Here is a 23,336-nt window from a genome sequence, read left to right on the forward strand (position 1 = left end):
GGAGCAGGAGACCCCGCTGCATTGCGCTGCATGGCACGGATACTCGCCTGTGGCCCGAGCACTCTGCCAGGCAGGCTGCCATGTGGACGCAAAGAACCGTGAGGGGGAGAGTCCTCTGCTGACAGCATCTGCTCGGGGTTTTGTGGACATTGTGGAGTGCCTGGTGGAGCACAAGGCCAATCTAGAAGCGACTGACAAGGTGATCGGCCCTGAACACTTCAGCTCAGCAGCACTTTAAACGGATGCAATAAATGTTTTGGCATAACATAACTGACTCCAAACATTGTTTTAAAATCTATGCAAAGACAATAACACAGTTTTCTTGTTGTTTTCATTGAGTTCATTTTATTTATTCAGGTCAGGAATCCTTTTTACAGCAGGGTTTTTTTTTCAACCCTCCTGCTTGAATGTCTCTAGTCCAACAACAGTGTCCTCCCTTTTGTTTGTTCCCATCTCTGACATAGATGGATAGATACCTATATTAATTCCCGGAGGGTAAACCAGTGTGGTCACCTCTGCACAGGGAAAAACAAATGGAAAAAAACAAGTCAGACGGGTTAGAAGGAAATAATGAAAGACACACAGTACTAAGACTACAAAACACTATCACATCCCCAGAGGACATTATGGCCTCAAGAGCACTTCTAGCAAAGTTAAAAGGCAGTAACAGGGCTTCCTGGTAGCCAAGGCGTTTAATATGCTGACTATGTGACCAACATGTCATTCCCCTGCTTGTTTCCTGACACTCTTTCCTGTGTGCTATCTATAAGGTTGTAAAAGTTGTGTGTATATATATAATGAAAACCTAAGGGCCTCTTTCACCTATCAGGACATCAGACTGATTGACTGCCTACATGTCTGCAGTGCCCTGACCCTGCTGTTAGTTTCACCTGAACAAACACACAAATGTGCTAAAAAGCAGCGACATTCACTGAGGTGAGGATTTACATCATGTTCTGTGTGTGTCTCTCTCCAGGACGGCCACACAGCCCTCCACCTGGCCGTACGGAGGTGTCAGGTTGAAGTAGTCCGCTGCCTCCTCAGACACCACTGCCACCTGGACCAGCAGGATCGCCATGGCAACACGCCACTACACATCGCCTGTAAGGACGGAAACCTGCCCATCGTCACGGCGATCTGCAGCGCCAAGGCCAGCCTTGACCTCCCCAACAAGGTGAGTTGTTTTGGTTAGGTCACTAAAATTAGAAATAAAACCACTTACCTCTTGTGGTATCTAGTCAGGTTTTGAGATATCCAACTCTAAAATGTCTGCCTTCACCCCAAACTCCACAGATAACTATTTCCTTGGTAGAAAGAAGAAAACTGTTGACAGTGAAGTTTTTGGATTATCCAGACTAACAGGAACACTCGATACATTAAATCCCACTCACCTCCATTGTATATTGTATTGTATTGGGCTTTCAGGCCCAAATGTAAGAGGTAGATATCTCAGAACTGGAACAAATGAAACACAACTGTCTGAATGACTACATTCCACTGAAGATGAGATATTTTGACAGGCATTTTTATCAAAAGCGACTGACTTGTGGGAAATTAAATATAACTGTAGGTTTTTCCAGATGCTCCTTAGGTGCTTCTGGGTCTAATATAATAACAAACACTGCGTATAGCATTAAGAACCAAATTAAAAGTTATTTATTTTTATGACTCACCAACACACAATTTTTACAGGCAATATTTCTCAATAAAAAATGTGTCCCTCGACCTCAAACAGACAAACTATTCAGCCAGAGTGCGTGTATATTTGTGGTGTTGGCATGTCTTACATCCAGATGTTAATTTTTGAGAACTGTAATGACACTAATAACATTAGCATTTAAATGTTACTGTTTGCACTGTGAGCAAAAAAGGTTTCTTACATAATCTCAGCTGTTGTTTTTAGCTTCCAGCCGCACACAAACAGCATTATGTGATGCATTTCACCACTTTGATGTGTCGAAATTGTTGAGATTGTAAAAGCATTATAAGCAGCCAGACCAGGGTACAGTATTATGGCCAAAGGTACGTACACTATTAATTATACTCATATATAAATATATAGAATTTTTCAATTCTATCTTCTTTGTGAAAGAAAGTTGTATTACATGTTGTTTTCATGAATTTGTGCTTATTCAAATCTGGTGTAATGACTTTAAAACAGTTGTTTTTTTCTTTTGTTGCCCTGACACAAAAGGGAGAATAAAGAACAACAGCAAAAAACGTTGGCCAAATAGAATTTCACAATTGGTGCATCCCATTTTTTCATGTTTTGGTTGAGGTTCCACTTTTTACAGGGAAATTTGAAGGCTGCAGCGTACAATGGTATTTTAGATGGCAACAAAATAGGGTTCTTTCAACTTTGTGGTAACAGTTTGGGGATCCTTTCCTGTTTCTACTTGACCCCACATAAAGAAGTTATTTTCCCAGATTGATGTGGAGGAAATTGACGACTTCAACTCAATCCTACACCTTTAGGATGAACTTGAACGCCAGCTTATTGCCCAACTTCAACTTTAGTCCTTTTTATGCTCTTGTGTCCCGATGGGAGCAAATATATGCAACCAAGTTCCCAAATCTTGTGAAAAGAGTGGAGACTGGTATAGCTGCAGATTATTGCCCATAATTTAGAAATGTGATCTTTTATATATTGCGTATGGCTTCAACGCTCATATGTCCACATACTTTTGACCATGTAGCTGTTCCGTCCAAGCTAAACTAGGGCTAATCACAGGCCAAACAGAGGGATAAATAAACACAGACAGCAAACATATTACAGGGATTAAAAGGATTTCTGTTTGTAAAAATATGCTGCCTACATTGCTGTGTGATCTAATCTAATCAAGACTGAGCTCATAAATCTGCCATTCAGTACATTCCTTGTAAAAATATTTAACGTCTGTCTACCTATTGTGGTAGTAGTTGAAACTCAGTTCTCATTTAACATAATTTTGATTTACTGTGAGGATTTTATCTGGTCTGAAAATGTTCTTTGTTTTAATATCTGTTAACTGGTCCTTTTAAGGGAGTGCTCACATACCTGGTTTATATTTGACTGAAGATCCCATCTTGCTTTGCCTCTCTGCCAGGCACGACTGCCCACACATGTTTCTGTCTTTGGTGATTTCACATTCTATTTTGACACCATGTTAATGTATTCTGCGATGGGATTGCTTTCCACAGACTTTTTCGCAGAGTAGTTCAGGGAAGTGATGTGTATCCGGAGCAGGCAGCACTGCCGGAGAAGTTGTGATTTATTCATTATTTTCAGGTTGTTTTTTTTTTTTCTTATCTAAAGCAGCACATCACACATTGCTGAGGCTGTGCCTGTGTTTGACTTCACTGTCAGCTGTGACACAGGAGAAAAATGAGACGGGTGGAACTGAAATTGTATCCTGTTCTGTTTACAGCAGAATAGAAAAAGTTGTGACAAATGGGAATTGATTGAAATGCTGCTTTCAAACATGCTTATTTAGTTGTGGGTGTTGATATTTTCCAAAGCTTTTCTTTTATCTTTTGGCAGAGAAAACATTTTTTGGTACAATTCAAATGGTTATTAAAAAAAACTGCTAAGATGAGTCTGTCTGTATTTCGGGTTTACTATATATTGTGGTAAAAAATAGTGATGTAATAACACACTGCCAACAGTTTTTATTAATGTCATTATAACGGTCTCAGGGCGACCGCAGCAGGTCCAGCAAGTAGTCCTTGTCTGTATACCACTAGCCTTGCTAACTGCAGCCAGTCAGCCAGCTGAAGCATGACCACGTGGGTGCTGAGTTTAGTTGTAACTTTAAGCATGTAGTTGCCCGAGTCCTTATCGCTGCGGCCTGGCTTTGAGTCTAGCCCGCAGCCCTTTGCTGCATGTCATCCGCTCACACTCTCTCTCGCATTTGTCAGCCTCTACTACCCATGTCCACAAAGTTACACATTTGTACAAGCCGACAAACATGTGAACACATCAGATGCAGAACAGACCAAACCTGTGTAGTATAAACAGAACCGTGTGTGCGTTCATTGTCCTAGTTCAGGGACGGATAAGCCAAAATTTAAACTGCAGTAACTGAAGTATCCCTCGCATGGACCTTTTGAGGAGCTAACTTTTGTCATTTATACCACACTGACCCTCGCAGACATGTAGAAGCTGACGGTAACTAAACAGAAATGTGTCCAGCCCTTAAGTTAGACCAGGCATTTTTCTCCCAGCCATGTCTCATCCTGCGGGATCTTTATCATGTTATTTTCCAACTGATATAAAACTTAAATTAATCAACTGAGTAACCTCCTGGTCAATTTCAAGCTTCAACATTTTTTTACGTTCCCCTGTAGATTTCAAACCAAATACGCTGAATGTTGACGCCAACGTTCACTTTGTCCAATACTTTATGGGTGCTTTTGTTGTCTGGTGTCACCTGGTGTTGACTGAAACTCTTCTTTCATGTGCTTTCTGTTTTTTATCTAGTATGGCAGAACTCCACTACACCTGGCTGCTAACAACGGGAGCCTTGAGGTTGTCCGTCATCTCTGCCTGGCTGGAGCAAACATTGACGCGGTCACCAACGTAAGTCACTGCACAGCTTTCTTCTCTCGGTTTCCATTCAATTCACAGTAGCATTAGCTTAACACGTCATTATGCATTATGGCGAGAATTTATCTCAGGCACTGCAGGTAATTGTGGAAGCAATTTTCTTTAGTGGCATTTTGATTAATTAAACTGTATTGACTGGTTTATATATGAACACTGCTGCTCTCAGTAGAGCTGAATGCATTAGTATGTAGAGGGGATTTGCCACCATGGCAGATTGTATCATACGTGTCCTCTGAGGGATGTTGGCGTGGTTCAATGAAATGGTTTGTAACAACATAAGTCATATAGCTTATACAGTATGCAAACTGAATCTATCTCGGTCTCTGTTTGTTCAAATAATGGCTTATTTGCTGGGGAGTTGTTAATTTTCTGCTTGAGCTGCAGAGCAAGTCTCAATGCTCACTTATTTTACACACAAACTTAACAGTAGAAAAGCTGATTGCAGCCTTTAAACTCAAACTGGATTTAATCTCCAGAAATTCATTATTAGAACCGCCTTCCTGAGCTGCACCACCTTTTCTCCACAATCTCTGCCCCGGTGGGTTAAAAGCTTAAAAATCTTCCTGCTTTTTTTATTATTGAAATTGATTTAACCTCTTCAACTCCTATATACTTTTTATACATATTTTGGTGTAATTCAGGCAAGAATATTTTGTATTTTTCTCACTCCATGGGGAGTGAAAGTAAACGTCTGAATGTCTGAACAAAGCTGAGATGTATAACGTGCTGCTCCATTGATGATTGATACCCACCAGTGAGAGTGACGGGGTGGAAGATGTTAGTGAAGCAGAAACGAAAAGTGGTCGTCATAACATCCTGACAAATTTAAATATAAAATCCAACAATTTTTTAAAAATTCTAAATGTTTACTTACATGTTAAATACACGTAAAATATGTATTAAGGAAATAGTTATTGAGACAATATGTACTGTAATAGTCTGAGAATGAGTTGTTATGGTAAACTTACAGGTAATATGTTAAAATTATGGTAATGTTTTATTATACAGGTCTGTAATGTCCTGATCATTTCCTAATAATTTAATAAAAACGTTAGCTGAAAAGTGTAGAACTTGGTTCCAATTATAGCTTAAAGAGAAAAAGTTCTGGTCTTGGAGTTTAGTTGAGTTTTTAAGGGCATTTGGATTTTCAGGGGAATTTTCTTGAGTTTTACGATTATGTAAATCTATTATGCACTTATTTTATGCTTGCAAATTTCATATTTTTAGATGTTCAGTCAACCTGCTGTGCACTGATTAAGTAGCAGTACATTTGCATTAATTAATAAGAGGTGTTGATCACTGTCATGTCCCCCTATAATTAGCACCAAATTACATAGTTATTTGCAGGAAATTATTGGGCAATCATTACGAAATTATGGACCTGTAAAATTAAGCGTAGCCACCTTTGGATTTAATTTCAGGTCAAAAACATTAAGAACATATATTTTAAATTCAGTATGTCCACTTTACTTAGTAGCATTTGTCTTGATATTTCATTAAATTTTAAATGAACTCTCCTAATCAAAATTGACAGTGGATTTCTTTTGTGGGGTCAAAATAAAAACACTCACGTTCACGTGGTCTGTCTTTTATTATAATGTACAATGAAGTAGTAAATTAGTTGTCAAGCGTCCTAAAGAAAACTCTTACATTTCATGACTTGATTGATTTGTTTCTGCAGAGTCTGAACAGCAGGTAGGGCGTTGAGGGCTCCGACAGCCGCAGGCTAAGAGCTTTTAACCGTTCAGGATCAAATAGAGAGCAGACTCGGTACGAGACGTAAGAGACCTGATTCACTCATTTCATCACAGTGCGAGTGTTTGACCTCTGAGATGGGTAGGAGTTCATGTCCAGTGATTTTTAGAAGCTATACATAAAACACCTTTTCCGCTGAGCCATGTTTTCCCTCTGCTGTAATGGAGAATTTAATCGTGTTCATAACTTCCGCTCTGTCAGATGATATTTCTCCAGGCTTTTTTTACAACCTTCCAAATCATGAGCACGTAGACTATTCTGGATCTGTGTCAGGGCCGATACTGACCTTAGTAAGCTGCTCTAGTATCTGACCACTCCACCTTAATTTCAGTTTCTATGTGTTACATTCATTAAGTTACGGTGGGCTGCGGATTCAGTTTGTCAGGAAACTGTGGCATAAAAATGATTTTGATGAATTCCATGCAGTGAGGGAGTGCTGAAGCGATTGATAGATTAGTCGATCAACACAAATATTTGGATTATTGATCAATCAGAATTCCTGTAAAAATTATTTCACTCTGATCTGGTGAGTAAATATATTTTCCATATGCTTTAATTCAGATGTCTGTGAAGGTTCTCAGTCATCCAAGGAAGGTTAAACTCAAAGACGTTTCGCCTTTCATCCGAGAGGCTACTTCAGTTCTGAACTTGGATTGAATTCAGAAAATCAGATATTAGAAGGAATATAACTAACATTTTAAAAATTAAACAGAGGCTCCACTCCACTGTCAGTCCCACACTGAGGTTTCTTTTTGTCTCTCTGCATTATCTAGCTGTTAATATTGTATGCCAGCTGATGTGCTATGCATGTTTAATCTGTAAAGCGCATATTGAGATGTTTAATTCATTGTTCAGTGGTTTGTTATGGAGCAGCTGAGGGAGGATACAGTCAGCCCAAGGCTCGATTTCTACAATTTTCTTTGTTTTAACGTGTTACTGGATGGTGAAAGAATACATTTGTGTAGTTTCATCCTCATTTGCAGCATTGTGAGTTTGAATGTATTTTTCAGCCCCATATGTCATCATCTCTCTGGCTTCAGTTTTGCCCTGTTGCTTGTTGCTCTACCTTGTATATAAACAACACAGAGACCTTTGGACAAACCGATATTTAATCTAAAACAGAGATACTATAGATGATCTAATATTCATCTCCAGTTTTAGGGCAAACACACCACCAGACGTTCACATCATCTGTCAGTTGCCAAGCAGCGATAGTAATTGTCGTAACACCCTGCCATCTGTAGAAGCGAGTCCCGTGAATTTGCTCACATAAGTAATTCCCACTAAGCGGTCGATTTTTGGTTAGAGCTGCACTTCATTCACGCTCACATTTCTGACATTTAGCTGATCCATACAACTTAAAGGTCAGTGTTCTCCTGCTCTTATAATATTATGTGACCTTATCAGGGAGGCACTCTAGAGGAAAAAAATACTAAAAGTAAGAAGCTAGGGGCGTCCCGGTAGCTCACCTGGTAGAGCGTGTGCCATCAAGTCCTTAATGCAGCGACCCGGGTTCAATTCCCCTTTCTCTCTCCCACTTTTCCTGTCTTTCTCTGCAGCTGTCACTATCCAGCAAAAATACCCAAAAGACGAATAAAAAAACCAACAACAAAGAAGCCAGAAAATGAATTTGTAAGGCTTCATATTAAAATTGCATTCTTTATTCTTAAAAGTCTTCTTAATTGATTATTTAAGAATAAACAATCAGTAATCGGTATAGTGGCCATTTTACCAGGCTATAACTGTTAGTCTGCAAAGTATATTAGTTTTGACTCATGTTCCACTGAATTAAATACAACTTCTTCTCCTAATTGGCAATAAAGCTGTTTCTCATCTGATTCTTTTGAAACCCTAACAATGTTCCTACTTTCAAGACATTATTATATGTTCTATCTCAATATCACACACTCAAAAACTTACTTTGATCCAAAGCTTTGCTGACTTCTCTGCGTCTTACTAAAAAATGCTTTATGGCAATGTCACCTGTCATAAATCACAAATACACCTGTATTTTAGCAATTTATAACCAGAATAATAGCAAATGGAAACATTGCACTGATTTTAATGCAAAACATTTGACCTAATATAGATATGTGTTGAAGTGGCTTTTACAATCAGTATCTTTTCATAACAAACCTTGTTGAACATCCTTTGCCGTAATGGTGTGTGAAAGTAGGAAGCGCTCTGTGGGCGTTTCAGGCTGTCGGTGCAGTTTTTCCCTGTGGAGCAGCAGCCAGAGCCGGACAGTGACAGATGGCTGCGTTAGTGAAAGAAACATGAAACTTGTCAGATCCGTGGTGTTTCTGTGTCAGTGTGTTCAGGGGAAAATGGGAAGAGCAACAAATTAGGGCAGTTCTAGAGCTGGATGGAGGGAAAGATTGAGAGGGCACGTATTGTAAGTGTGTGTGTGTGTGTGTGTGTGTGTGTGGACAGCCTCTGCAGCTATAGTTAATCTACTGGAATCAGCTGTGAGAGCGCAGTGCTTAAAGGGGAACTCCACCAATTTTACAGTTACAGTACTTACAGACTGTTTCCAGGTGTTCTACTGCACATGAGAAAAAAGTTGTATTAAGCCATTTGGGGACACAAAATCTGGTCAATTGACTCAAGTGTTGTCGCTTCACAGCGTTGGGTTGGCGCTGAAGACTAAAAGTTGGAAAATTAGGCACCCTATCCAGGTTTTATTACATGCCCCCTCCTCATCTCTACAACGCCCATGTTGAGTTGCATTGTGAGCAATGAAGGTGTCAGATTTTGAGAAGGAAGAAGAAAGTGTGGAATAAAAAAGTGGATATTTCAAGTTCTGCAGCATCAATTTCAATCCTTTTTTTTTTACTGTCTGTAGTGAGCCTGACAATGCCGTTCTTTTTACATATGTAATAACTAGGCATCAGAAAGCCTTGGTGTGATGTCATTAGAGGTCATTTCAGTCTGGAAATTCACCATGTGTTCGCTTCATGTATCCACAATTAGATTAGTGTTTTAATTCCGTCACCTACACTGTCCTCACTGAGAAAACTATGCAGGTAGCACAGGAAACAATGATCGTCCTGTACAGCAACGAACACCTCGCAGTAGTGGCTAAAAATGGAGAATTCTTAGAAGATAGAGAAAAGTTAGAAAGACCTGTTTATGTCTCCTGTTTTTCTGGTTGTCTTTTAAGTTTCTTGGAAAAATAAGTGATCAATATCTCCTCTTGTGATTTGGCGACATGATACACAGTTCACACACAACACCTAAGAAAAGTATCCTAAGATACAGTAAATCCAAAGTTCCAGTAGCAGTGTGTTTCTGCTGGAGCGAAACACAAAGGTGTAGTGAAAAGATGACTATACTAGGACTATACTACCAGCTGTGCTGCACTTTGTTCATAAAGCCAATCAGACAGCTGAGAGGCAGGAGCAGGTTAGTCAGCGCTGCGTGAATTGCCTTGTTTTAAAATGACAAGCTTAAAAACCTGCAATGTTAGGCTGCCTAAATGAAATGTCAAGAAAAATATGGATTAAAAACACTGGAGTGCAAATGCACAACAAATATAAGGGATTATCTGTTTGCTCAAGATTTCTCATGCATATATTTATCCCTTTCTTTTTCTCATTTTCTTCCAGGATGGAAAGACGGCAGAGGATTTGGCTAATACTGATCACCATGAACCCATCGTTTCTTTGTTGGGCAAGCTTAAAAAGGTACGCACACACACACCTCTCAATAAACGTGACAAGTTAAACCCGTGGTTTCTTCATTATGTCGCTATTCCAAAGTACTGAACGGGAAAGAAAAGACCTAAACTCTGTATGATGCAAAACCAGGTTTGACAAACACTGCTCACACTGGGTCTATTTCAGTTCAGACATGTGGGGAGAGAGACGTCTGCATCAGGAAGGTGTTAGATTTGAGCATCCCACCATTTTTAGAACTTGTGGCAGCACTTTGCTCCACACAAAGAGGTAGAATAAATTATTAAGTACCATATGAAATATTTGTAGCTCCTTTATCTAACAGGTTTTTATCTTGAGAAGAATAATACTATTCATCTTTATTTTAGTTATGAGCCAATATTTATGACAATAACATAACTATAGAGAATAGAACTTGTTTTATCAAGAGTGACAAAGTATATTGAAAGACTGGCTGCGCTTCAGTATCTTCAGCAGGACAGGTTATATACCACCTTGAAGCTAGATGACTTTCTAAACTGGTTGGTTCCAGAGGTGTTTGGGGAGTTCTGTCCCGTGTTCCCAGTCTGACTCGAGTCACATCCACCAGAGGCTTGTTTTTTGCTTTTTACCTAAAGCTAAATGTTACCGACTTCTCTTCTAATCCATTTTTCCAGAAAACCTGCTGAGATTCAGTGCAGAGCGTGAAAACATGACAGCAGCAACTGTGAAAACAGTCATCCTCTGCATATGCTGGGCTAATTTAAGACACTGTAGCACATCGATGCCAGTTTTGACAAAAAGGCTGACTTACCAAGTGCCCAGAGAGAAATAAATACAGTCCTGCTCCTCTAACTTTAAAAGAGTACACATTGAGTTCACCATAATTTATTTCAAAATGAGAAGTTGTATTCTGCTCAGATGTGAATCACACGTTCACAAGTTGTATTTATTGAATGTGTTAACATAACCCATGTGGGAGTAGGGAGTGCTTTCAAACCCCACACAGCCACTCACAGTATTTGAGGCCACTTCTGAAGTATGACTCATCTGTTGGATGGTTAAAAAAGTGTCTTACATGTTAACAAATGTTACCTGTTGAATTAACCGGATTGCTGCAGGGTACAGAGAAGCCAGCCATCTTTTAAGATGGCTTTTGTTTTTATATATATGTGAGTGTACAGCATGCCCTATTTCTTTACACAGAGAGGTTAATTTGAAATGTCAAAAAAATAATAATAATTCATCGTGTTGTGTGAGGTGATCTTGATGATGATCTTCACACAACGTACATTACATTCATAACAGACAGATCCATTTAAATATCGTTAATGTCCGTTGAAAGGTTAGGGTTAGTTCAGTCTATTAGCCGATTTATCAGCCACATTCTCAGCTACCAGGCATTTAAAACAATAACATCAACCACTCAAAACGTGACTTGCTGGTGTTGTTGTTCATTATGAAATCTGTAATATTAAATCATTTCAGTCTGAACCATAGAAATGTACATTTTTAATACTCTAATGCTCTAAGTGAAACCCTGGTCATCCTTCAGCAACACAGTAGTTCACAACCCCTGTGATGTGGACCGGTCCTGGGACATGGAACACAACCTACCAGGAAGGATGGATAACCTGTGTCATTCAGCAAAAAAATCAATATAATATTTTGATATTTTACTGAATGATCCCTGTAACTATGGGAGGGATTGCCATGAAATGTTGAACAGATATTCATGTCCCCCCAAAGAATCACTTTCCTGTACTTTACCGTTACTTTCCATCATCACTCTTAAGCTGTGTCCCATTTCTTATACTTCCATTAGTACACGTCCATGTAGTGCACTGTGTACATTATGTACTTGCTTGGGTATTGCATGAATTTGGACATGGTAGCGTTCTTCTTTTTAATTGCACCCGGGCGGCGCACTATCTGTAACATCTGACCACGATTGTCATCCACCAAAATATCTGCCAGCTTGTTTGCTCACTTGACTTCATTTCACTGTTGCTTACAAGCGCTGCAGCGAATTTTAAAAACAGGTTGGTGGTTCCTCCCCTTCCGCTACCTAGCCAAGATGCCGATCCTTGAGGTTAAGAGTTTATTTTTTCTTCTTGAGGTTGAGAAGTGTCCAGCATTTCACATTCGTGTTTTTCACCGAGTGTACCACCTTGAACACACATGTGCACTCAAAATAGCAAGTGTAAGTATGGAAGAACATAAATTGAGGCGCAGCATTAGTCTTGTTTGGTGCTAATTACCTTGAACTTTGTCTGCATTTTTCTTCATTACACACTGTCATGCCCCCAAGGTTTATCATCACCCACAGCTGCTCAATTAAGTTGAGTTTAAAAGAATTTGTGAGTTTGCGAACATGAAATAGGAGGTATTCTGCTACTATGTCTGCCGTGTTTGGCATTTTCTCAAAAAGAAGATACAGTATGTGGAACAAAATCTGATAAATTGAAGTCTGGCATCCAATTTTTGGAGCTCCTTAATATGAAAACGTGGGAGTTCATGCCATACAGTGGATAAACTTGTATCTCAATGTGACCTGAACTGTCACTGTGGTTTTTAACAAATCCTTTTCTTCCTCTGGTGTGTGTGTTTTGTGTTTTTGGGTTAGGACAACCACAAACTGAGCTACATCCAGCAGCTGCGGCCCACTCAGACCGTCCAGCCCAGGATCAAGCTGAAGCTGTTCGGGCACTCTGGAGATGGGAAGAGCACCCTGATGGAGTCTCTGAAATGTGGCATCCTGCGCAGCTTCTTCCGGAGGAAGAGGACACGTTTGACCAACACAGCCCGCCACCCCAACTCCCCCATCAACTCCAAACCGGCTGGTAGGTGACAGACGGCTCTGGTAAGGCTGAGATAACCCTTCACAAGATTAAGCGTTCACCTGCCAAGGACCAGAATGATTTATTCTGCCAAAAACAAGCCAGAATAATTAATTTGCCGTACTGTTGGGTGCATAGCAACAGTGTTCATTTAATGCTTGTTCCCCTTTTCAGACATTCATCAAGTTCATCATGACATACAAACTGTTTTCACGTTCTCAAGAGATTTTGAAGCATGAAAACAATAATTCCAGTTTACCACAACTTTCTTATTCATTCTTATTTTTGTTGGTTTGGTATTTTTAACATTTAATTGACAAAGTCCAGTGCTAAAATTAGATGGGGCAAGTTGGAGAGTACAGTGTTATCATAATGGATAGAAATGATTACACCAGATGGAGTTAACTGGAATTATCCTTTAAATAAGAAAGAAGTAAGATGAGAAGCAGGAGGAGGTGCTACAAAAATTTAGCTGCTGCTGCTGCATTGTGTCCAGCCAACATAAAAAGCAGACTATCAGAAGCCTGTTTGGAACAATTTATGATTTGATAGGACTTTTTTTCCACCAAAGACCTGGAAAAATGTTTATGACCATGTTCTTCCTCCTTCAGCAGCTTCTCTCAAAGTTCCCCTGAGCAACACACTTAGTATCAACTTTCTCTGATGGTTTGTGATTCTCTTTTAAAATGTCCACGTGAGTCGGTACATATTTACATTTCGGAACATATGCTGAATAAGAAAATGTGAATTTTTACTGTTAGCTGAACCATATTAACAGCAATTATCTGCTTTATGGCATCCATTATTTTCACTGTATGTGTAGAATTTCTGAATTTGGTGGCCTCAAGTGAGAGAGTATCAAAGAAGAAGTGTGGACGACATAAATGCATGCCATTAACACACCTGCAGCCTTTCACAGATCTGAGATGAATGGACTGAAACACAAAGACATGGAGAGTCACCCATTTTTGTCAGTGTCTTTCTTTTTAAGAAAAACATGTGCCAAGACAAATTTGAAAAAAAACATAATCCCAAAGAACACCACACAAGTCCTCACAAAATGAAAAGCACAAAGAGGAACCTGCTTCTCACCCCAGTTCACTCAACAGCTAAGCCGGTGACCCTTTACCACAACGTAACGCCTAGATATTAACCCCAGTAAAACTAACTAGAACCTTTAAATAGAAACACTTGATCCTTTCTCACTCTCCTGGCCTTCAGAAAAGCTTTTTTGTGGAGGTCAGTCCTGCTGTGACAGGTCTGTGGTAAGACACATGTTCAGTGTAGTATAGAAAAACACAAACAAGCACACACACACACTCATACCATTGTGTTTCCTTTAAACGCTCTATTTTGCAGCGGTCAGAGCCATTACCTCCTAGACAGACGTGATGCTCGCTCAGATAATGGTCGGTTACGTGAGCCGTATAGTATTACCAACCCCATCCTCTATACTATCTGGAAATCTGTAGCCTCTGTCAGAGCTGAAGGGGAGTTGAAAGAGCTTTTTTTCTTCTTCTTCTTCTTCTTCTTTCAGTTCTAGCTGAATTGAGTAACGGCCGTTATTGACTCTGCGTTATATCTGCAGCATTACGTGACATGGGTCTACAGTGAAACACAAAGAAGTAGAGCTGAGAGGGAACAAGTGCCGTCATGATGTCATTTGTCTAGTTTTAATCTTAATACAAGCATCAGTGTTCTTCTGTAACTTGTCAAAAGTCAAAGTGTGTCACATTAAATGCATATTTACCTTCAGCTAGTGTCAATATTTGTGATGTTGGCTGCAAAACACAACTTGACACCTTAAGGAATTCTGCACTGTGCATTGATTTCTGGCCTTTCAGGTTGTTCATACTTACTTGAGAGGGACTGATCTTTTATTCATCCGCTTCAGTTATCTCTAAAACAGCACAGAAACACATTGACGGGAGGTTGTGCTTTTCTTGAATAGACAGTTATAAATCACCCTTTCTTGTAAGACGCTTAGTCACAGAGAGAAAAGGTGTTGACACAGACATATGAAAAAGCTTTGCATCCTTGACGTTCAAACCTGCATCAGAAAAGCTGCCTGACCTAAAACCAGAAAACCAATATGGCATCAAGTAAATTTGTCATGTACCTCAATATTTTTCTCACCCTCTTCTTTGCTTATGCAGAAAGATGTCTCAAAACAGCAAGGGAGAGGCCTTGGCTACTGGTGTCACTCGATGCTTGGCAACTGTAACGTTAGTTTTATTTTTCTACATGAATCACACTAAGACTTGCTGGGGGAAAAATAGTTTAGCTAATTTTACCAAAGTTGAAATTATCTGAGAAGAAAAGCATTTTGTTTTGGTTGTGAAATCTTTTGTTTGTATTTTGATGCAGTGCCATATTCTTTCTGGTGGGATCACTGTTAAAACAACCAACAGCTAAATATCATTATGTCAAGACCCTGAACATCATCACATTTACTGAACCTCAGCATGCTTTTGTAGTTGTTTTGTCACACCAAGTATGCCCGTGAAACAATTCAAGCATGTGTCCTCTTTTTAATTCTGTGTTTGGTCCGGTAAGAAGCTCACTGATTGATTAGGACTGAGAATATCAACTGGCTGCAACAACCACAAAACAGAACATTTTCCAGATGAATTTCCACATCAGATTGCGAGCAGTTCCTTGTGCTCGGAAAGCTTTTCACTAGAAGCTGCTTACAAAAGAGTAGCCACTACACTTACATGTGAAAACATTTTGTTTCCAGCCCTGATTCTGTCAAAATAAGCCAGTGTGGACCAAAACAAATACAGAACTGCAGTAAAAAAAAGACTGCTGTTGAAGACCATATAAAACAAGCTGTAGGTGTGGTCCTACAGAATCCAAATGTTATGTCTGCATAGTGGATTTTCTTGTAATAAAATAGCACCCCCATGTGTTAGTAAGTGTGTACATCTTTGTTCGGATGTGTGCTGTAAACACCTGAAATATTTTAGTTAAGTGTTTATTACCTTACACAAGTGCAGTTTAGATTTGTGAAACATTTGCTCTTATTTTATATTTTAACAGTTGATTTAATCCAAAATTATCCAAATCCTCTGGTTGTTGTGTTATACTGTGGTGCTCTAGTCATCTTTGTAAAGTTTCTCCTGGGGAAAAAAAAAAGTGGACAAACAACCTGCTTCTGGCATTTAGAGAACACAAAATTATTCTAGAAACCAATAGCTATTGTTTTTACAGATTTAAAGTATTGTTTTTATATTTGACTATATTAATCCCATTCTGAGCAGATTGGAAACTCAATGGGACACAAAGTCTATCCACTGAAACAACAGAGGCAGAACCCTTTAGAGAATAATAATATCTCTAAATAATGATTTTATTCACACTTTTGTAGAATTTGATTTAAAATATACAAAAAAGATGTATTGAATCTCAGTTGAAATGTACTGTATGATGACCAAATTACTTTAAAATGAAAGGCCAATGTCATCTAAATATAGCAGTAGTAATAATAATCTAAAAGTTCACTAATTCTGACCATTATTATGAGACATTAATTAGCAGTTTTGATCCCCTGTTCATGTGTCTTTTCCTCTGTGCTTAGTGTCAGTGAGCATTTCCAACTTGTACCCTGGCTGTGAGAATGTGAGTGTGCGGAGTCGCAGCATGATGTTTGAGCCCAGCCTGACCAAAGGTGTCCTGGAGGTCTTCTCCCCCGTCCACAACGCTCTGTCCGCAGCTGACGAACAGGCCACAAAGGCCATCGACATCCAGCACGCCAACATCCACGGTGAGAACCAAGTTTTTTATTAGTAATAGTTAAATTAGTAATACCTGTACCTAACTGTAAAAATAAAACTTGCATTAAAAAAAATTTAAAAGTATGTAAATGTAGAGAAATGTAACTGATGTACTATTATATATTCTCTCATGCTTTGAATGTAAAAGCAGAGTTTTACTGTTGTAGCTGTATCATTTTTTTATTTTGCTCTATTACTCTCAATTTTAACTATTTTTGTATCGGATAGCAACTAATGATTATTTACATTATGGATTAATCTGCTGATTATTGTCTCCTTTAATCGATTGATTGCATGGTTTGTAAAAAATCGGAAAATAGTGAAATGCCGTCACAATTACTCAGAGCCCAAAGTGACACATTCACAATGCTTCTTTTGTCCAACCAACACTCTTTTATTATTAAAATAGTTAAAGCTGGTTAGGCAATGTTCCTTTGGACTGAATGAGATGACTGGCTGTGCTTATTACAGTCCTGCGACAGCCACAGGTACCAGATGTAAACATTTTTTTGTATCAGAGCAATTATCATAATAGCTGCCCAAAAACTTGTTTGTTTGTTTTTTTGTTTCAACTGGAGGCACTTGTACATGTTTTGTGTGTTGTAACTAAACTCGTTAAAATAAAGGAGTAAAATTGCTCAAATTGCTTGAGTAAATGTTCTTACGTACTGTCCACCGCTGGTGAGAAACAAGAAAGCTTAAATTTAAACAAAGCTGGAACATTTTATGTGAAATGTTTAGTGTTTTTGGTGTGAAAATTCATCGCTACATTTACATTTTATAAAATAACCTTTACTTACTGTGATGAATTAGATATTGCAGTACATGCTAAAGACTGTGATGATTAATGAACATGTTGTTCATGTCACTTATATCCCTCTCTGTAGGTGTGGGGGATTTCAGCGTGTGGGAGTTTTCAGGGAACCCGGTCTATTACTGCTCCTATGACTACTTTGCAGCCAACGACGCCACAGCGATCCACCTGGTCCTGTTCAGCCTGGAGGAGCCGTACGAGACCCAGCTGGGCCACATCACCTACTGGCTGAACCTGCTGAAAGCCCTCACCCTGCCACAGGACAACATCGGTGAGGACAGTGAGGGCAGTCATATTTTACCATGACTATCGAATTTTAAAATATATCCTTTTATCCTAAAATACACTTAAATATTTGAGATCTGATTTACGTACAGAAAAACTACAATTTTAATGCAATTGAGGTAAAAACCATTTGGGCAAGAACATTCAGTCTGAGGAAGGTATAGCTTCCCTCACCAGGTGAGAGTTGAAATAGGATTTAACACCTTTAATGTCCAGGAGAGTCAAGATTTTGGGACTGCTTCATGTGAAAGAGGGCAAATCTGGGCGTTGTTGTGAGAGCCCCAAAGTCTGTGTGAGCCAGAGGTCAGGTGGGGAGAGAGATGGGCACAACTGGTGATAAAGTCACAGCTAGAGGGGGCCTTTTCTGCACTCGTCATTATATTAGTGCTTTTGGACTTGAGAATAATCTCAGTAATAGATCTTGCTTGAAAAGGTGTTTCTTGACATTGGAGGTTTTCACCTGACAACAATCTTTGAGCTACAGTTTCACTGAACAGAGACCTGAAAAGATCAGTTAGAAAAAGATTAGTGAAAAGCGAGGCCGTTGGGATGCCTAATGTTTATCATGTCATGTCTTACCAGAAACGTCATTGAATTTCACCAAAAATACCCAAAAAAGTAATTTTTGGGTATAAGCGAGGTATGTGTGGGAGCACAAAGCTTTCTTCTGATGGACACTGAATCTTTGTGAAAGTTTGTCTCATTGAGTCGTGTTTGTAAATAAGTTCAATCTAGAATTTAATTGTATGATTGGCCAGGTCTTGTGTTAGTTTGGTCTGACTCTGTGTGTGTGTGTGTGTCTCTCTCCAGCTTTCGGAGGTCGGATCCAGCAGCCTCTTGTGGTTGTCCTGGTGGCGACACACGCCGACCTTGCTGACATCCCCAGAGCTTTCTCTGGAGAGTTCATCTACGACAAGGAGAAAGCGCTGCTCAAGGAAGTCAGGAACAGGTTGGGACTCAAACCACAGAACACAAGAGGGATATGGAGATTATTTTGTTGTTGTTTGTGTATTTTTGTTGTATTATTTTACCTCTCACAATGCAGAGGCAAATGGTTCTTTAATAAACTGACTTTGGCAGGTGAGACTAAGTATTTTTACTATGTCATATAGCTGTAAATATTTCAGTACCCATGAGCCTCATCAACCGTCGCTATGGAGAACAAACTATTTCACCTATTTGATGATATTACATAAAATTGCCTGTTGCTGCTGTGATTAATGTTATTAGTAGTTACACGTTTTAAGGTTCAAAATGTCATCACGAAAACAATCATGTGGAGCACTTGACTGTTCTCCGCCTTTTCAGAATACAAGGGATGTTCCCTCATATCTCAGCACTCCTGTAAAGACATTTAAGTTTTTAAAATGGTGATGGATTTTCTTGTTTTCAGGTTTGGGGTTGACCTGCAGATAAGTGACAAATTGTTTGTGATGGACGCTGGAGCTTCGAACTCCAAAGAAGTGAAGCTGCTGAGGAGTCACCTGCAGGAACTTCGCGCTAACATCATCTCTGTGAGATCTGCACACACGCAAAATGTCTTTCCCATCCTGATTTTGTGTTTTTTTTTTTTTTTTAAACCACTTACTTTCACTTAATCTTTCTCGAAGAACATTTGAACACAACACAATTAACTAGGGGTATGATGAGATCTTGTGCCATGAGATCTCGCAATATTAAAATGGCGATATTTCTAGTTGAGGTGAAAAGCGTTCTCACGATATCAGCATGACGCCGTTTAAAGGCAGCATAACATAGAAGATGCCCCCTCCAATTGTTTTTGTGGCGGCAGCATTTTGGATACCCGTAGGAAATAATAAACGGCAACGGAGAGACAGACAAGACACGAACAACATGTTTGCACCTAATGCAAGTGCATTTTGAAATGTTTCCAACCCCAAAATAGTCTTTTATTTGGCTGAAAATGCTCATTTTCCTGTCACATATTTCATCATTGAAGATTTCTTAAAATGTTATCTCGTCGTGTGAACCCAAGAACGGATTTCAATGAAAATACTTTACTTGGTATAATATTTTACTTGGTTAAAAGCGTAGACTGTAAATGAAGATGGACAACATGACCGCTCCCCAAAACTGAAGCCAAAACCTCTTGATCGCCTTCCTGTGACTTTTTATATACAGTCTATGGGCTGGCAGTACAGGTCATAAACCCCATCCGCTCCATGTTAGTTTATAGGACACGGGCCAATCTAAAAATAATCTAAAAGTACACGTCAAATACATTTTGGCGCTTTTGGCTTCATTTTTGTCCATATAACGCAATTTTCTTAATAACCTTGTTTATATTAGGGCTGCACGATTTGGAGAAAAAGTCATATTGTGATTATTATGGACAATATTGCGATTTGTGATTTGATTATAATGGAAAAAAGGTACTATGATTCCACTTGCTTGATTTATCAAGGAAAATGAACAAAATACTGACATTTTGAAATGTGTTTTTGAAAAAAGTTAAGCGATAAACAATATTTATAACAATAACTAGTAAAACAGAACTAAGGGAGTGTGTTGCTCTACGGAGGAGGCAAATATTGGCACATTGGCATCCTGGCACCGGCTCAATGTACATCTGTCTAATGCAGAGTCTCTATCTACAACCTGGAGGAGGAACTAGTATACATTCTGAGTCTATTACTATAATATTATAACATTAAATAAACAGTATAATTATCAGTTAATAGTATAGTTAGTAGCCTATATTAATTACTATATTCATTATGGTTATAATGAATTATGGCTGGTTCGTTAGTGTTAGGAACACTAACGAACCAGCGGTATCCGGGCCAACGACCCCACTGAGGTTAAATAGCTGAGTTTCCCTGCCAGTCAGTCAGAACTGAAGAAGTCCTTTGGATGAGGGACGAAACGTCTTCCAGTATCTTTAACCAAGTCCAGTTGCCCTTGATTTTAACCTTCGTTGGATATATTCATTATAATTTCATATAATAGTATGGCTTACTATTTTACCACTAGTTGAATATTAAATCCAGCTACAGCTGTTTCATTTCTGTGGGTGATCTATTTATTTATTTAACCCTTGTGCAAGAAAACGGCTCTACATTGGTCTCTAATTTGTTAATGCTAAGAACTAACGTGTCAATAATCATATTGTTCAACATTTAATGATTTGATGTAGTACGTCAAACCTTTTTTAATGTCCCGCCCCATCCAGCCTGTGATTGGTCGGTTGACGAAAAGTGAAACTTACCGGGACGTAGGCCTTATGAAAAGTTGCACAACAAAAGGCACCGATACAACGTTAGAACGTTAACCTTTTCCCAGTTTTCTTCTGTCTTACTGCTTCACCTGCTGCCGTCGTCTCTCTGTCAGAGAGCAACAGGTGTTGTGCCAAATTCATGACTGCCGAGAATTGCATGCACCTCGCGGGTGGTAACGCTGATTCATTCTGAGAAAAGAGGTGGATGCAAATGTCGGCAGGTAGCCTCCAACATCTGTTCTGCCGAATTATGCATCCACCTCTTAAGGTCCTTTTCAGACACTTTGCTGTGATCACTGATCAAATGCGGTTATCTCCACATATTTTAGCTGAACCATAAGGAATGGTACTTCTGCTTACTGTAATAAATCATAAACTATAAACGTTCATTAAATATATACTACGAATCATTTATCCCCATTGATGAACCCCACAAAGGATATTATAGCGTTTAAAAGCAGTTTTTGTAGGTGCATGCAATTCTCAGCAGGCATAACAGCGGGGGGTTACGGTAGGTTGTTGTCTTAAAAGTTACTGGCACACTGTTCATGAATAATGTTTTTGATTGCACGTAGGCCCTTATGTTTGTAGAGCCACAAGCGAGAGCCCGGTGTGGGCGGAGATGATGAGCAGACTGCAGCGCACACAGAGAAGAGAGTGTCACACACACCTTTTCTGTTTTATTAAATCGCACACTTTGTGCAGTAATGTAATCGCACATGACGACATTGCGATTAGACTAATCGTGCAGCCCTAGTTTATACGAATTCATTGTAAGTCTGAAGTAGCCAAAACCTTTTGTAGACTTAACACCAATGAAAATAATGTTATAAATGATTTTATTTTGTGATTTCTACAGCTGAGTATCTTTAGATACTGAAATCAAGCGACCGAATCGACATTATTCAGTTAATGTTAAGAAATGCTAACATACAGTGAATCCATGTCTTTACTGGCCCTCCTTCTCCTTCGTTGCAGAGTTGTAGCCCCATGACGCTGCTGTCGGAGCGTTTGCTGAACACCCTGCCGACCTGGAGGAAGCTGAGCGGACCCAACCAGCTGACATCGTGGCAGCAGTTTGTCAGCGACGTCCAGGAGCAGATCAACCCTCTGGTCAGCCAGGATTACCTGCGCACACTGGCTCTGCAGCTCCACAGCATGGGGGAGGTGGGTGTTATCAGCTTCAAACCAGACTGTGTGTAGCTTCAGCAAAATAAATGTATTGTTTTCCTTTACTGGGTAAGAACAAAACACAGAACGTGAAAAGCTTCGCAAAACAATAGAGGCAAAATAATCCCACCCAAAACATCTGTATTAAAATAGTAATAAGAAAAAAGAAGCCTATTCAGGGCCCAAATTTACTTTGCTAGCTAATTTTTTTTTTTTTGGATTAAAATCATATTGTAAAATATGTCTTCATTTACTTCTTTGTAATGATATGTAAAATATATATATATTAAAACAATGAGCTCACAAATTTATTCTGATGCAACAGCCCCATTTATTTAAATATTTAAATCATCAAGACTCAAGCTGACTGTCAGACTGCCACCAGGGTGCACTATTTGTTCATGAAAAAACAAAAACAAAACATTTTCAACTGTCATGTCAAATAATTTCTCAGAATTGCTGTGAAGCAAGAATGACTCAGCATAGGAAGCCAAATAAGGAACCATCCTGAGTTAGAAAAGTGTTCCTTGTATGTATTTGCTGTTGTTTTTGTCTCAAAATAAGCACACTAGGTCTGAGTAGCAGCGCTCATTCTCTCAGCAGCGATGATGCGCCAAACATGTCTCTGTTACCTGCACACCACAGACTATCTAGCGCTGCACTTCCCAATGGTAACTAATAACGTTATTACGTTATTAGTTACCATTTAGATTTACATTTATTCATTTAGCTGACACATTTATCCAAAGCGACTTACAATTGCTATACATGTCAGAGGTCGCACACCTCTGGAGCAATTAGGGGTTAAGTGTCTTGCTCCAGGACACAATGGTGGATTGAACCGGGTCTCTCACACCAAAGGCATAGTCTAGATAGATAATCGACTTTTGACAGTTGTGAATCATATCCCACCTTTAATAGCTGAGCATATTTACAGTACAAACCTTGCCGGTGAACAATGAGAGCAACAAAACAACAACCAAAAAGACAAAAATAATTGTTCATTAAAATGTTCAATTAATCATGATTTTGATTTTAGGTCATATCGTCCAGCCCTGCCGGGTCTCCTATCTTACCTCCATTGCAGCAACCTTTGCCATATTTGGTTGATCTTATATTCTTTTGTCTTTTTAAATGTTTTATTTATTTATTTATCCACACCTGTTTCCCTCTGTTCTCTCTGTTCCCCCATACCTTCTTTACTTTTACTTTTCTTT

The 23,336-nt window shown here is 39.2% G+C and overlaps 1 protein-coding gene and 1 long non-coding RNA gene across 2 annotated transcripts in view; one reads left to right on the top strand and one right to left on the bottom strand.

The window, feature by feature from the left end:
* Positions 1 to 23,336, top strand: part of dapk1 (death-associated protein kinase 1) — a 50,033-nt gene that overhangs the window by 21,193 nt on the left and 5,504 nt on the right. The window contains exons 12-21 of the mRNA XM_046033988.1: positions 2 to 199; positions 977 to 1,174; positions 4,460 to 4,558; positions 9,949 to 10,026; positions 12,623 to 12,839; positions 16,417 to 16,602; positions 17,500 to 17,697; positions 18,522 to 18,660; positions 19,105 to 19,225; positions 21,928 to 22,116. Of these exons, the coding sequence (XP_045889944.1) occupies positions 2 to 199; positions 977 to 1,174; positions 4,460 to 4,558; positions 9,949 to 10,026; positions 12,623 to 12,839; positions 16,417 to 16,602; positions 17,500 to 17,697; positions 18,522 to 18,660; positions 19,105 to 19,225; positions 21,928 to 22,116 (1,623 nt within the window). The remainder of the gene's footprint in view (position 1; positions 200 to 976; positions 1,175 to 4,459; positions 4,559 to 9,948; positions 10,027 to 12,622; positions 12,840 to 16,416; positions 16,603 to 17,499; positions 17,698 to 18,521; positions 18,661 to 19,104; positions 19,226 to 21,927; positions 22,117 to 23,336) is intronic.
* On the bottom strand, positions 1,223 to 2,002 carry LOC123959742. Its single transcript, XR_006822383.1, has 3 exons — positions 1,881 to 2,002; positions 1,392 to 1,455; positions 1,223 to 1,304 (listed from the first exon to the last, which is right to left on the bottom strand). It is a non-coding gene; the product is annotated as an uncharacterized LOC123959742 (long non-coding RNA).

Source organism: Micropterus dolomieu, linkage group LG21 (assembly GCF_021292245.1).
Source record: "Micropterus dolomieu isolate WLL.071019.BEF.003 ecotype Adirondacks linkage group LG21, ASM2129224v1, whole genome shotgun sequence".
NCBI classification, from domain to species: domain Eukaryota; kingdom Metazoa; phylum Chordata; class Actinopteri; order Centrarchiformes; family Centrarchidae; genus Micropterus; species Micropterus dolomieu.